Source organism: Zea mays, chromosome 8, assembly GCF_902167145.1.
Source record: "Zea mays cultivar B73 chromosome 8, Zm-B73-REFERENCE-NAM-5.0, whole genome shotgun sequence".
Taxonomy (NCBI): domain Eukaryota; kingdom Viridiplantae; phylum Streptophyta; class Magnoliopsida; order Poales; family Poaceae; genus Zea; species Zea mays.
The window spans coordinates 129,572,203-129,587,811 of NC_050103.1; the positions used below are offsets into that span (position 1 = coordinate 129,572,203).

At 45.3% G+C, this 15,609-nt stretch overlaps 1 protein-coding gene across 2 annotated transcripts; it reads right to left on the minus strand.

The window, feature by feature from the left end:
* Positions 1 to 5,457: 5,457 nt before the first annotated feature.
* Positions 5,458 to 9,570, minus strand: LOC109941554 (protein INVOLVED IN DE NOVO 2). 2 transcript variants are annotated; one of them, XM_020542648.2, is made up of 7 exons: positions 9,438 to 9,570; positions 7,566 to 8,432; positions 7,261 to 7,430; positions 6,646 to 6,735; positions 6,273 to 6,560; positions 5,957 to 6,178; positions 5,458 to 5,867 (listed from the first exon to the last, which is right to left on the minus strand). In XM_020542648.2, the coding sequence occupies exons 2-7, from the start codon at positions 8,428 to 8,430 to the stop codon at positions 5,631 to 5,633; spliced, it is 1,872 nt and encodes a 623-aa protein (XP_020398237.1). In that variant the 5' UTR covers positions 8,431 to 8,432; positions 9,438 to 9,570; the 3' UTR covers positions 5,458 to 5,630. The 2 variants fall into 2 exon arrangements, with proteins under 2 accessions (XP_020398237.1, XP_020398238.1); XM_020542649.1 differs by having other exon boundaries at positions 7,566 to 9,452.
* Between the last annotated feature and the right edge of the window lie 6,039 nt (positions 9,571 to 15,609).

Consider the following 15,609-nt stretch of genomic DNA (forward strand, 5'->3'; position numbering starts at 1 on the left):
TCAATGACACACATCCACAGTACCCGCCACCACAAAAGTAATGGAGACCAAAGGCCGTTCAAGAAAAACAAACGACCACGAAAATAGAAAATAAAACAACACTTGTGCAGCACCCTGCAGGTACGGCAGATAGCTTGGCCAGCAAGGCCGGACAATCTGCACCAGGCGCGGACCGTCCGCCCTCAGAGTCCGGACCGTCCGCACCACACCAGGAAGCCTCCAACGACATACCAACATCAATGGAAGAAGACGACCTACTGGGAGAGGACCTGGTCGACTACGAGGCTTCTCCAGATCGCCCAGGTATGGACGTAAATGTTATTACATTTTCTGTCGATTGTACTATTGTCGGCGATGATGAACCTGTTGTTGCCCAGTTTGATTTTGGTCCTAAAGAAGCCGCCTTTACTAAACCAAAGGAATCGGTAAATCATTTAAAGCCGCTCTTCGTGCGCGGTCACATTGATGGGATACTGATTGCTAAAATGTTGGTAGATGGAGGGGCGGCTATAAATCTAATGCCTTACTCATTATACAGAAAATTAGGTAAACAAGATGACGAACTTGTCAAGACCAACATGACCCTCAGCGGTGTTGGAACTGATAGTTCGATCAAAGCCAGGGGAGTCACGTCTGTTGAATTAACCATCGGGACTAAGACCCTTGTTGCTGCATTCTTCGTCGCTGATGTAGAAGGAAATTACAGTTTAATCCTAGGTAGAGATTGGATTCATGCCAATCAATGTATACCTTCTACATTACATCAAATGTTAATACAATGGGTAGGCGATGATGTAGAACAAGTACATGCTGATGTATCGGCCTGTATCGCTGTGGCCGATGCCCCTGTACTCTGGACTTATGAGACTGCTACATGTCTCACAGGAGTAGATTTTTCTGATTATCAGTTCATAAGTATAGATAAGAAGGGTTTCATTCCTGTAATGCTAGAGCCGATGGAGAATCGGCTAAATCCTAAATAAAGTTTAAATGATGAGTACACACAAAGTTCATGAGTCTTTGGTCACGGACAGTTCGGCTTCTAAGGCTGAATGGTCTGGTCTTTCACAAAACAGTTCGAACTTTAAGACCGAACATCTACCGCAGCGTAAAGACAGTGTTACAGATGACCCGATCCCCGAGACCGGAAAGCCTGCCATCACACAAAGATCATCTGATTCCTCTGTGGGGGACATGATAGAGGAATTCAGAGATCTTGATAAACTAGGACATGGGTTTACATCGGCTGATCCTTTGGAGGAGATTGACATAGGAGATGGTAAAACTCCAAGGTCGACTTTTGTAAACAAGACCCTGGAGACCGATCCTAGAAATGAGATGATCGGTCTATTGAAGGAATATTCAGATTGCTTTGCTTGGAATTACACTGAGATGCCTGGATTAAGCCGAGAGATCATAGAGCATCGGCTGCCTATTAAGTCCGGCTTCAGACCTTTCAAGCAGAAAGCTAGAACATTTCGTCCAGACCTTCTCCCACGGATCAAGGACGAAATCCACCGGCTGCTAGAAGCTGATTTTATTAGACCTTGCAGATACGCAGAATGGGTCTCCAATATTGTGCCGGTGGAGAAGAAGGAGTCAGGTAAGCTTAGAGTATGCATTGATTTTCGCAATTTAAATAGAGCAACTCCTAAAGATGAGTATCCCATGCCCATAGCCGACACATTAATCAATAATGCATCAGGAAATAGAATTATTAGCTTTCTTGATGGTAATGTCGGATATAATCAGATTTTTATGGCCGAAGAGGATGCGTCTAAAATGGCCTTCATATGTCCAGGCTTCATTGGTTTATTTGAATGGGTTGTCATGACATTTGGTCTTAAAAATGCTGGTGCTACTTATCATAGGGCTATGAATTTGATTTTCCATGAGTTGTTAGGAAACACTGTGGAAGTCTACATTGATGATATTGTAGTCAAATCGGCTGCGTTTAGTTCTCATATAGCTGATTTGCGCAAAGCCTTTGATAAAATGCGTCGGTATGGTTTGAAAATGAACCCACGTAAATGTGCTTTTGGGGTGTCGGCTGGTAAGTTTTTAGGATTTATCATCCATGAACATGGCATAGAGATAGACATTGACCGAATTAAGTCTATTCGGAATGTGGGACCTCCGACCTGTAAGGTCGAAGTGCAGAAGTTTCTCGGCAAGGTGAATTATTTACGAAGGTTTATTTCTAACCTAGCTGGGAAGATTGATGCCTTTACCCCTATCCTTCGGCTTAAGAATGATGCCAAATTCGCTTGGGGGGCAGAGCAGCAGGAAGCATTTGATCTCATTAAAAATACTTGTCTTCGGCTCCCGTATTAAAAGCACCACGAGCAGGAGTACCATTCTGATTATACATTGCAGCTGAAGATAAGGTCATTGGGGCTGTTCTGACACAAGAAACTGAAGGAAAGGAGCATGTGGTGACATATCTAAGTCGGAGGTTGGTGGATGCTGAAAAAAGGTACACTTTTATTGAGAAGTTATGCTTATGCTTGTTTTATGCATGCACCAAGTGTAGATGTTATTTACTGTCTAGTCATTGCACCGTTTCTGGTCAAGCCGATGTAATTAAATACATATTGCATAACCCAATTATGAGTGGTAGAATTGGTAAGTGGGCTTATGCACTCATAGAATATGACTTAGCCTATGAACCATTGAAATCTATGAGAGGCCAGGTCGTAGCAGATTTTATTGTAGAACATCGAATTAATGATACTCATAAACTAGACATGTCATACCTCACTATTACTCCTTGGACTTTATATTTTGATGGATCGATTTGCAATGAAGGGCAAGGGATTGGCATTGTGCTTGTTTCACCAAGTAATGTCTCCTTCGACTTCTCTAGCCGATTGAAAACTTATTGCACTAACAATCAAGCCGAATATGAAGCCCTTTTGTTCGGCTTGTAACTTTTAAATTGTATGGGAGTAAAACATGTAAAGGCATTTGGTGATTCTCAGCTGGTCATCCAACAGGTGTTAGAAGAATATCAATGTTTTGATGGTACTCTAAATAGCTACCTTGAAAAATGTTGGAGCATAATCTATTCTTTTGACGAATTCAGTATTCGGCATATCTCTAGAGTTGAGAAACATAGAGCTAACAATTTTGCATAAGATGCATCAAGTTATCGGATAAAGCGAGGGAAATTTCACAATACTGAAAATCTGATAACCAGTGCAGGGCCAAATCCCCAGGTCGCGGACCGTCCGCGTGAAGACGCCGGACCGTCCGGGGTTACCAGGAAAGTTCTCCTAATCGATTCGGCTCATAATGAAGTCGATGCAAGTGATTGGAGGACGCCCATAACTAATTATTTACGAAATCACAATGTCAGGACAGATAAGAACATTCGGCGTACAGCTTTCAAGTATGTTTTGATGAGTGATGAACTCTACCGCCGAACAGTCAACGACGTCCTGCTTAAGTGCTTGGGCCCAGATGATGCTATATTAGCCATGGCCGAAGTACATGAAGGAATTTGTGGTACCCATCAATCGGCTCCAAAGATGAAGTGGTTGTTGCGAAGGTCTGGTTTTTATTGGCCAAATATAATAGCTGATTGCTTCAAGTACTACAAGGGTTGCCAAGTGTGTCAAAAATTCGACGACCTACAGTTGGTCCCTGCAGCCGAATTACATCCTATCATCAAGCCTTGGCCTTTCAGAGGATGGGGATTAGACTTTATTGGGGAAATTCATCCTTCATCATCAAAGGGGCATCAATTCGTGTTAGTTGCCACTGACTACTTTACCAAATGGACTGAAGCCGTTGCTCTGAAGAACATGACACACATGGAGGTAATTGAGTTTATAACTTAGCATATTATTCATAGATTCGGCATTCCCCAGACCTTAACTACAGATCAAGGGACTTCTTTTATGTCAAAGGAGGTACGTGAATTTGCTGAATTATATAGAATTAAGTTGCTTAATTCATCTCCATATTATGCTCAGGCCAATGGACAGGCCGAGTCTAGTAATAGGACATTGATTAACTTAATAAAAAAGAAGATATCCGATAATCCTAAGCATTGTCATAAGATCTTGTCTGAAGCTTTATGGGCTCACAGAATATCTAAACATAGTGCTACTAAAGTGTCTCCTTTTGAGCTTGTCTATGGGCAGGAAGCAGTGTTGCCTATGGAAATAAGTTTGAATGCTGTCAGGTTCGCCAGACAAAATGATCTAACTCTCACTGATTATTACAATGCAATGATGGATAATATTGATGAGGTGACCGACAAGAGGATGATAGCTTTGGGAGCAATAGAAAAGGACAAGATCATGGTAGCCAAGGCCTATAACAAGAAGGTCAAAGCAAAGTCATTTCAAGTAGGGGACCTGGTGTGGAAGATCATCCTACCTCTAAGGAATAAAGACCGGAAGTTTGGAAAATGGTCGTCAAGCTGGGAGGGTCCTTATAAAGTAAAACAGGTAATATCTGGTAACGCCTATTTACTACAAACATTGCAAGGCAAGGATTTGCCCAAAGCTTTGAATGGGTGTTTCCTCAAGCAGTATCATCCTAGTATGTGGCAAAATGCTTAAGAAAATCGATGTGATCACATCGAGTTAAGATGCTTTTGGTTTGCCCAGCTCCACCAAAAGGCAGGGAGGCATATGTTTGGCACCAAAATGAGCGTGCGGACGGTCCGGACAGTCCGCGCCTGTGGTCCGGACAGTCCGCGCCTGTGGGCCGGACGGTCCGCGCGTGCGCAGAACATATTAGGGTTCCGAGTTTTGTGCTACGGTTGTTAGCTAGATTCGCGGAATTAGCTCGAAAATCAGTTATGTAAAGGGTCCAGCCCCCCTCCTCTATAAATAGAGAGGTATACGGCCGATTTGGGAGGATCAATCGAATCAAAACACTTCTATTTCATATTTATTTCCTAGGAGTAGTTCTAGTTTAGCCTTCCGATCTCCAAATTCTTCGCTTCTCTTCGACTCCACGTCGATTAGAGGAGTCTAGGTCGGCCTGCCCGAGCCTAGACAACTCCTAGGACCTCTCCTTCCCGACGGGGTCCCTCCCGGGAGCGAGATCCAGGCGCCGCCGACGATCTTCCACCGCCCCTGCACACGCGCGGACCGTCCGGCCCCAGGGCGCGGACCGTCCGGCCGTCAGACAGGAACCCTAGCCTCGCACCAGGCCGCGGACCGTCCGGCCCCTGCGCGTAGACCGTCCACCCCTGTGCAGAGAGCACCGCCGCTGGTTCGTGTTGAGTATTTGGCGCCCTAAAAAGGTGTCAACAGGATCTTTGAGGATTGCAGCCAGTGCCAAGAGATTACATTTGTTTGTGACGGTAGTTGGATGGATTGTAGCACAGTTGTCATGGAAGCTGTAAGTAAGCAAACTGGAGTCACTTTAAACTAGTACACGAAACACGACACGGCTGAATTTAACTAGCGCATTAATCTCATCAGAGCACGACACAGCTGCAGCGTAAGGGGCTCAGGGCCATGCTTGGTTCAGAGTTGCAACATACAAGGTAATAGTTTCCAAGTACATGCACCAGGTTAACTGCACTTCCAGTAACTCAAAAACAGATAAACTACGTACTACTCTAGCTAGGATCTTCATTCATTAAGCATGGAACAATGGCGTTGAAGTCAGCGGCTTCGCTTGCCCTTCGTCTTGCTTGCTTTCCAAAGCGCCAAAGCATGCCGAACTGCTTCCACCGTCTTTGCTTTCCGATCCAAGTGGTAGTTCCACAGCTCAGGGAAAGGATCCCTCCTGCCGCCATTGCCGTCCTTCAGCTCCGTCAGCGCCTTTGTTACTGCAGCATAGGGTTCCTCACCGAGCTCCTTTACTTCTTGGAGCTTCTTGTCACCCTCATTGAGTGCTTCCTACACAGGCACGTGCAGCACAATGCTCCATTATAAACAATTCGTACCAATAGATACCTGTTCAACAAAAGGCAAAGATTCCATCTTACCGACACTTTTCCATCAACAATAATAACCTTGAAAGGATGCCATTCAGGATTTTCAATGTCATTCTGCCACTTTGAACAAAGTCTAGCACTTTCAACTTCTGCATCCACTGCTGGAAACTTCCGCTTGCACAGGTTTAGAAACACACTGAGGTCAAGTTCACCAACTTTCTTGACGCCTATCTGTGTAGGGCAGTCTGAGGATCCAGACAAACTCTGCAGAGCCTGCACATTGATGACCAAACATCAGTTCTCATAAACAAAAAACGCTAACTGAAACTGAGTGGTACACTGGCATGGCATAAAAAATTTATCATACATTTATCATCAATTCTCGAGCTTCTCGCAGCTCATCACTGATCTTGCTTTCCCTACTGATTATATCTTGGTTGTAGTTTTCCGCATCGTTCAGTTCTTCGATCTTCTCTTTGAGCTCCTCCTTTAGTTTAGCCATTTTCTCTCTCGATATCGGGTCTTCATCACCTGGCTTGAGCTCCATCAGGTGCAGTTTCCCGCTCAAGTGCTTTATTTCCAGTTCAAGTTTCTGCCTCATCTCCAACTGAGTGTTCAACCTCAAAAAATCGTCTAGAATAGTTTTTGTTTCTCTCTACAGTTTCCACAGTAAAACCAAACAAGACAAATGTCATTCAAAAGAAAACCGCATGCAAGCACATCAAGGGAACAGGGCTAACCGTTTGTTTATCCACAAGCTTTTGAACATTTTCACCAGCTTTCTCTTGCTCCAATGCAGCCAACCTAAGATGACTGGTCCTCATTGCATTCTGTACAGCAGAAGTCAAAAGTATGTTATACAAGCTGTACAATCTCTGCATATGAGTGGCATAATTTCCATTCAGCTTTCTTCTGCTATTATTTTGACTGACAAGAACAATAAAATGATTGTTTAATCCATTCTATATAATAACACAAACAATAGGGGGTTATTTCGATAAGGATACAAAGTCTTGAAATTTAAAAGAGGTTTGAACAAAAAAAAGTTTTAGACGGATAGACCTCTTGCAAAATCACCCTAATAAAATTGTTCAACCATCTGACACGTGACAACTAATTGTAGAATGGCCTATGTTTCCATACCATAAAATCAAAAGTAACAAAAAGATTTTGATTTCAAAGAAAATAACAATAAAAAATATTTTATCATTCTCAACATCTGTAAAAGACATACATGACGAGAAGATTCTAATTCATGTAAGGAGCAGAAAACTACAGTATATATACTAATCCCCAAGCTATTACGTAATTCTTGTTGATAAAACATTTTGCCTCAGATGAAAGAAGTTGCCCACCTTTAGCTTCTCCTGCTCAAGATTCCGTTTGTCATGTTCTGACTCCTCGATTTGTTTGTTTCTTGCATCAAGCTCATCCACCATGTCCTGGATATTGGACTGTAGCTTCCAGTTCTCCTCAACAACTCTTTGTGTGTTTTGTTGACCAAGCTTTCTCATCTTCAGGATTTCTAGTAAAAGTGGGGAAAAAACTGTTAGGATAGTCATGAAAACCACAACATGAATAAAAATGGATAGTAACCACTGCATGTATTTAGTCACTCCTAAATGTATCATGAATAAATAACCAGAGTATTGCTATGTACCTTGATTGTATGACTGGAGTCGTTGCTCCCTCTTCTGCATCATTATGTTAAGTGAAGCAGAACGCTTGTTGTACTCAGACTCAAGTTTCTCTAAATAAATTTCCTTTTCTTTAACTTTGCAGGCCAAATTGGACAGAAGTCTTTCGGTTTTATTTGCCCCTTCACTCCCAATATCTTTTAATGTTTTCAGGTCACCATTTTTTCTCAGTAGTTCACCTATTGCCCCTAGAGAATTGTAGTCATCAGCCCTTGCCATCCACCCAACAGTCTCTGTACCTCCACACTTCATCTCCTTCCAGCAATTTTTACTGTACCCTTTCATCGCAAAGTGACCATCAAAGGCCCGTGCGTTCCTAAAACCTCTCCAGTCATTCCCGAACTCAATGACAGCATCACGCGTGGGACGACCTTTGCTATATACAGGATGCACTTTCACTGGACGAAAAGATGAGTAATGCTCCTTCAGTCGGTTCGCACTTTTACCGAAGAATTCATTTGGCATATTGACTAGGATAGCCATCCAGGGCCAAACAAATTGCTCATCTTGAGTATGCTCAGGATCCTGCACATCCATAAGCATTGGCTGCAAAAGTGCGCCAGGTGATTCAACCGGCTTACCCTTCAAATGCCTTGCAAGAGCACGGTGGTCCGCCTTCTCTTTGGCTTGCCGATCATGTGCAGCTCCTACAATAGAGGCATGCTGCAGCAGATCATTTAGACTGTGGTCCTTCTCGTCATCTGAACAAAAGGGGCATCGGTACAAGCCTTCATCACTCATCATTTTTAAATCTCCTGATTCCAGAAGCTCAAAAGTGCTGGATCCATAAGCTTCAACCTCAGAATCTCCATCTGATGTGTAGTCCATTCCTGAAGGCAAGGGAAAAGGCAAACAACCTTGAGACCTGAAGGATACAAACCAGTAGCAAGCACAGTATGAAAATGATGTTACCATTTGTCAGTAGTACAGTATGCTAAAGAAGCACACATAACAGAAATACTATAATGACGCATAGTAGAAATTTATGGGACCAGTTGAAAACATGCTGAAGCAGTCACTAGAGCTTAATCATATAAGCTGAGAATAGGTTGAATTAGTAACAGAAGCTGGATATCATACATTTCTACCCCCTAGAGGGTCGTCCAGACTATTATAACTCAAAACCTCAGGTGTCCCAATAATACTGCAATCTGATAAACGCCTTACATATATAGCTTCTAGTCTGGCAATCTTGCCATTGTTCTTGGTTCCAACAAGGCTTATCATGTGTAATTAAGTTATACTGGTACACATGGAACAATTTAAGATACAGTACACATGGATTGGGGATTTATATCCTGTAAATAAAGGCGGTGAGTTGAGAAACAGAGCACAAAAAAAACCAGAGCACCTTGTAATCACGTGCTTAAGCTAACTCAGCAAAGGTTGCGCGTTGATTTATTTTTTTAATAACAAGGACCAAGAAAACACCAAACATGTATTGGTCCCTCTGTAAAAACCCTCTCCCACCAGCACCAAAATCGATTTTGAGGGGCGCACGAGCATTCATCATAGGAAAAGGGAGACTGGGCCACGAATCGAAGTACGGACGATACGGAGGTAGAGAGAAAAGAAGAAAAAAAAATGAAATTTTGATACCAAGGTCCAACCCAAAATGTGTTTTATTTTCGCTTTTGCAGCCGACTCCACGCCGCACAACAGGACAACCCGCCGGTGGAGATGCCACATTTTCTTACATTCATTCATTTTTTGATTGAGGATAGAGAGAGAGAGAGAGAGAGAGAGAGAACCCCAAAACAAAGCTAACACTCGAGGGCTTTGCTAAGGGGCAATGGAATTGGGAGAGGCAGATGAAGGGTTTGCTCCAGCGCAACCTGCAGATGAGCGAGGGAGAGCGGCTGGGTTTCCTGCGCTCCGCCTTTCTTGGTAAGGCGACGATCGCTTGGCTAATTGGCTTGGATTTCGGTACTTGGGACGATAAAACTAAAAGTCACTTTGACGTGTGTGAATTAAAAAAAAAGCATGTTCACTGAACTATACACCTTTAAAAAAAAGGGAAAAAGCGTGTTTATATTATTTATAATATAAATTGTCCAGATATGGTGAAAATGTTGTTCCTTCTTGCTTCATATAAATAATGGAACGTTGTGTGTTTATGAAGCGGTTCCCCTAAATTTTTCCGCCTATATCACTTTTTGTGTCACATCATCAACATTTCATCCCCTGCTTTTTCATCTCCCGCAGCGGTTCCCCCTAAATACTTCCCATATACCCCACTACAACCATAAAATATCATTTTCTATACCTACTTGTTGGGTACCGTAATTAGGGATACCAACACTCCTAAACACGGGTGGTAACCATCCTCAGCACAACCGCAAAGACTGATGGACACGGTTCAGGTCAAGGCTTCGTCTACCCAAGGGACGCGATCTCGCCTCGCCCGAGCCCAGCCTCGGGCGGGAACTGTAGTCCCGGACGAAGTTACGTCTCGCCCGAGGGCCTCCTCAGGTAGTGGGCGCACCCTCGGCACGCCCGAGGCCCAGCTCGGGCAGGCTTCGTCGAGAAGTAACCTTGGCCAAATCGCCTCTCCAACCGACCGTGTCGCAGGTGCATTCAATGCGAGGATCGCCTGACACCTTATCCTGACACGCGTGCCTCAGTCGGCAAGGTCGAAGTGACCGCAGTTACTTCACCCTTTCACTGACCGATCTGACAGGAAAACAGCGCCGCTCACCCCCGCTCCGACTGTTGTGCCAGCCACCCGGGCAAGGCTGACAACAGCAAGTTCAGCCTCGGACGTAACAGGAAGCTTCGCCTCGCCCGACCTTAGGCCTCGGCCTCGGGAGGAGGTCTCCGCCTCGCCCGACCCCAAGACTCGGCCTCAGCCTCGGCCTCGGGAGGAATCGCGTCTTCGCCCGACACCGGCCTCGGCCTCAGGAGAAGTCTCCGCCTCACCCGACCTTGAGCTCGGACCGACCGCGCCACAAGGGATACATCATTACCCTCCCCTAGCTAGCTCAGGCTACGAGGGAACAAGACCGGCGTCCCATCTGGCTCGTCCCGGTAACAAGTAATGATGGCTCCCCACGTGCGTCCATGACGACGGTGGCTCTCAGCCCCCTATGGAAGCAAGGAGACGTCAGCAGGATCCCATCAGCACCGACAGCTGTGCTTCTATAGGGCCCAGGCACTTCTCCGACGGCCATGTTATCGCCTACGCAGGGCTCAAGCACTTCTCCGACAGCCACGTTGGCATGTACACAGGGCTCAGTCACTTCCCTGCCAGACATGTTAGCGCCTAGCTATACCCTCTCATTATACATCTGGACCCTCTCCTTGCATCTATAAAAGGGAGGTCCAGGGCCTTCATGCGAGAAGGTCGCGCGGGGGAACGAGCTAACGAACAGGCTCACTCTCTCTCTCACTCGCGAACGAATGTAGCCCCTACTACGAGCACACCCCCCTGGTGCGAGATAATACGAGCCGCGTTTCTCCCTTGTGTTCCATCTCGCGCCAACTCATCTGGGCAGGGGCACGCAGCGACAAATTTACTCGTCGGTCCAGGGACCCCCGGGTCCGAAATGCATACCTCGTCTTTGACTGAGCCCATAAAAGCACCCTAGTTTTTAACCTAGTCCTATCTACCACAAGTAAACCACGTAACTTTTTATAACTATGTACGTACTCAACCATCGAAAATAACTTCATTTTCAATGATCAATCATGGCTAGGCTGCCAAAAATTATCCCACGCGACTAATTTTCGAAGGCATACATCTTTGACTGACAAAACTGGTAGAGCTTCCTAAATCAATTAGTATCACCATCATCTAATTATGTATCAGTGCCCTCACCCTCATACAGTTGTCCCAATTAGTACCACTGATGGCATTCAAAGACAACTTATACACTTCTTCAGTTCCTTATCGTCCTGCTCCAACTACTGCAAAACTTCATCTGATAACTCCACCCCAATATCTTCTATTGTCAGGCTATGCAGTTAAATCCTTGTCCTCTTTGGGAACTTGGTTTGATGTCTAGGCTCGAAATTCTCTCCACAACTAAAACATAGTCCATTCAACCTCCAAAATTCCCAGACTTTCCTCTCCTTGGACAAATTAATATTGCCCCCTGACTTAGTGTCAATTCTGATGGAAGGTCCTAAACCCCTATTAGACATCACCCCTTTCTGCAGCTTCAATCTCCTTTCTCCAATAGCTCCTGTTGCACCAAGGCTAGAACCACTGCCCTATCCACTAATTGAGGCAGCTGGGCCATGACTGCCTGACTGGTCCCCACACTTCACTCTTTAACCCTTTGACAAACTAAGAGACAAAAAATGTTTCATCTAATTCTGGATTATGCACAGTAGTGACATAACGAGCTTCCTCAAAAGCCTGCACATAATCTTCCATACCTGCCTTCTACACTAAATTCAACAAGTGTCTCTGAAAGTCGTCTAGAGGGGGTGGATAGGCGGAATCTAAAATTTACAATCTTAAACACACTACAAGTCGGGTTAGCGTTAGAAATAAATCTGAGTCCGAAAGAGAGGGCGAAAACAAATCAACCAAGAAATAAGGCGAGTGACACTGTCATTTGTTTTACCGAGGTTCGGTTCTTGCAAACCTAGTCCCCGTTGAGGTGGTCACAAAGACCGGGTCTCTTTCAACCATTTCCCTCTCTCAAACGGTCACTTAAACCGAGTGAGCTTTCTCCTTAATCAAACGGGTCACTTAGACCCCTACAAGGACCACCACAACTTGGTGTCTCTTGCGTTGATTACAAGTATCTTGAGAATAAGAATGGGAAGAGAAGAAAGCACGATTGCAAAAGCCAAGCAACAAGAGCGACAAATAACACATAGATCACTCTCTCTCTCAAGTCACTAATCACTAATGATCACTTGTCTCAATTGTGAAACTTGGAGAGATTGGAGGCTTTGATTGTGTCTTGGAATGGATTGCTAGCTCTTGTATTGAATGTGAAGGATTGGAATGCTTGGGTCTTATGAATGGAGGTGGTTGGTGTTGTATTTATAGCCCCCAACCACTTCCTAGTCGTTGCTCCTTTTCTGTCGACCGCGGACGGTCCGCGCCCCTGGTCCGGACGGTCCGCCCCTGCACATCAACGACTGAAATCGCAACGGTCAGCAGTAACGGCTATATCAACGGCTATATTACATTTAATGCGTCGTCAGATGTCAGATAAAGGCAGTCGCGGACGGTTCGGTCGTTCACCCCAGACGGTCCGCGAGGACGCTATAATTCATTTTACCGAACCCGTCACCTTCGGGTTTTTCGGTTCTGCGCTGTCAGAACGGTCCGCGCCTAGGTCGGACGGTCCGCGCTTGGTCTCGGACGGTGCTTTCTTTTCCATCGGACGGTCCGTAGTGTAGACTTGTGTTTATGCAGTGTTCCTGTCATAGGCTCACTTTGGTGTCACGGACGGTCCGCGCTTAGTCTATTTTTCCAAAAAGCTTCTTCTGTTCGGAATAATCTACGGTATTCCGGACAGTCGATTTAGAATAGTTGTAGATGAACTTATGCACCTGTGAAATGATCAACTAGGCAAACTGGTTAGTCCACGAGGTTTGTGATGGTCGTCAAACACCAAAATCGATTATAGGAAATATTAAGACTATTTCCCTTTCAATCTCCCCCTTTTTGGTGATTGATGCCAACACAAACCAAAGCAAATATAAAGTGTAGAAATGTAAGTAGTTTGCATTTTGACAGATGTGCATAAGTTATTTTGAAATGAAAGTGTGTCTAAGTATATAAGTTTGATTTGATATTTAACATTTTGGACCACATTTGCACCACTTGTTTTGTTTTTGCAAATTCTTTTGGGAAAATCTTTTCAAAGTGAAAGGGAATTAGGCTTACACCTATTTCCTAAATGATTTTGGTGGTTGAATTGCCCAACACAAATAATTGGACTAACTAGTTTGCTCTAGTGTATAAGTTATACAGGTGCCAAAGGTTCACACTTAGCCAATAAAAAGACCAAGTTTTGGGGTTCAACAAAAGAGCAAAGGGATAACCGAAGTGTGCCCTGGTCTGGCGCACCGGATTGTCCGGTGTGCCACCGGACAGTGTCCGGTGCACCAGGGGACTTCACGCTGAACTCTTCACCTTCAGGAAAATCCAGAGGCGCTCCGCTATAATTCACCGGACAATGTCCGGTGCCCCAGGGAAGAGCGGCTCTGGAACTCGCCAGCCTCGGGAAATTGCTCCGCTATAATTCACCGGACTGTCCGGTGAACCAGCAGAGCAACGGCTAACTCGCGCCAACGGTCACCTGCAGGCGCATTTAATGCACGTCAGAAGCGCGCAGAAGTCAGGCACGCGCAAGACGGTGCACTGGACAATCTACAGTACTTGTCCGGTGTACATCGGACAGCCAGGCGGGCCCAGAAGTCAGAAGCTCCAACGGTTGAATCCCAACGGCCTGGTGACGTGGCTGGCGCACCGGACATGTCCGGTGTGCACCGGACTGTCCGGTGCACCATACGACAGTCAGCCACCACCAAACGGCTAGTTTGGTGGTTGGGGCTATAAATACCCCCAACCACCCAACATTCAAGTCATCCAAGTTTTCCCACTTCAACTACTTACAAGAGCTCTAGCATTCAATTCTAGACACAACCAAGTGATCAAATCCTCTCCAAACTTCACACAACGCCCTAGTGATTAGTGAGAGAGATTTGCTTGTGTTCTTTCGAGCTCTTGCGCTTGGATTGCTTCTTCTTTCTCTGATTCTTTATTGCGATCAAACTCACTTGTAATTGAGGCAAGAGACACCAATCTTGTGGTGGTCCTTGTGGGAACTTTGTGTTCCAAGTGATTGAGAAGAAAAGCTCACTCGGTCCGAGGGATCGTTTGAGAGAGGGAAAGGGTTGAAAGAGACCCGGTCTTTGTGACCACCTCAACGGGGAGTAGGTTTGCAAGAACCGAACCTCGGTAAAACAAATCCACGTGTCTCACTCCTTACTCGCTTGCGATTTGTTTTGCACCCTCTCTCTCGCGGACTCGATTATATTTCTAACGCTAACCCGGCTTGTAGTTGTGATTATTTTTGAGAATTTCAGTTTCGCCCTATTCACCCCCCCTCTAGGCGACTTTCAATTGGTATCAGAGCTCGGTGCTTCATTAGAGCCTAACCGCTCGAAGTGATGTCGAGAGAACTCGCCAAGAAGGAGATGGAGACCGGCGACAAGCCCGCTACAAGCCACGGGAAGGCTTCATCGGGAGAGTCCCGCAACAAGGAGAAGAAGAAGGAGAAGAAGAAGGAGAAGAAGACTTCTTCTCACAAGTCGCATCGGAGTGGCGACAAAATAAAGAAGATGAGGAAGGTGGTCTACTACGAGATCGACACTTCATCACCTTCTACCTCTGGCTCCGACGCGCCCTCCATAACTTCTAAGCGCCATGAGCGCAAGAAGTTTAGTAAGATCCCCTTACATTATCCTCGTACTTCTAGACATACTCCATTACTTTCCGTTCCATTAGGCAAACCGCCAACCTTTGACGGTGAAGATTATGCTAGGTGGAGTGATTTAATGAAATTTCATCTAACCTCACTCCACAAAAGTATATGGAATGTTGTTGAGTTTGGAGCACAGGTACCATCCGTAGGGGATGAGGATTATGATGAGGACGAGGTGGCCCAAATCGAGCACTTCAACTCCCAAGCCACAACCATACTCCTCGCCTCTCTAAGTAGGGAGGAGTACAACAAGGTGCAAGGACTAAAAAGCGCCAAGGAAGTTTGGGACGTGCTCAAGACGGCGCACGAGGGTGATGAACTCACCAAGATCACCAAGCGGGAAACGATCGAGGGGGAGCTCGGTCACTTCCGTCTTCGCCAAGGGGAGGAGCCACAAGATATGTACAACCGGCTCAAAACCTTGGTAAATCAAGTGCGCAACCTCGGGAGCAAAAAGTGGGATGACCACGAGGTGGTTAAGGTTATTCTAAGATCTCTTATTTTCCTTAACCCTACTCAAGTACAATTAATTCGTGGTAATCCAAGATATACA

Coding starts and splice junctions, on each gene's coding strand:
- LOC109941554 (XM_020542649.1), bottom strand. CDS start 8,517: ATGGTAACATCATTTTCATACTGTGCTTGCTACTGGTTTGTATCCTTC. Junction 7,431..7,565: donor ACTCCAGTCATACAATCAAG/GTACATAGCAAT, acceptor CACTTTTACTAG/AAATCCTGAAGATGAGAAAG. Junction 6,179..6,272: donor CTCGAGAATTGATGATAAAT/GTATGATAAATT, acceptor ATCAATGTGCAG/GCTCTGCAGAGTTTGTCTGG.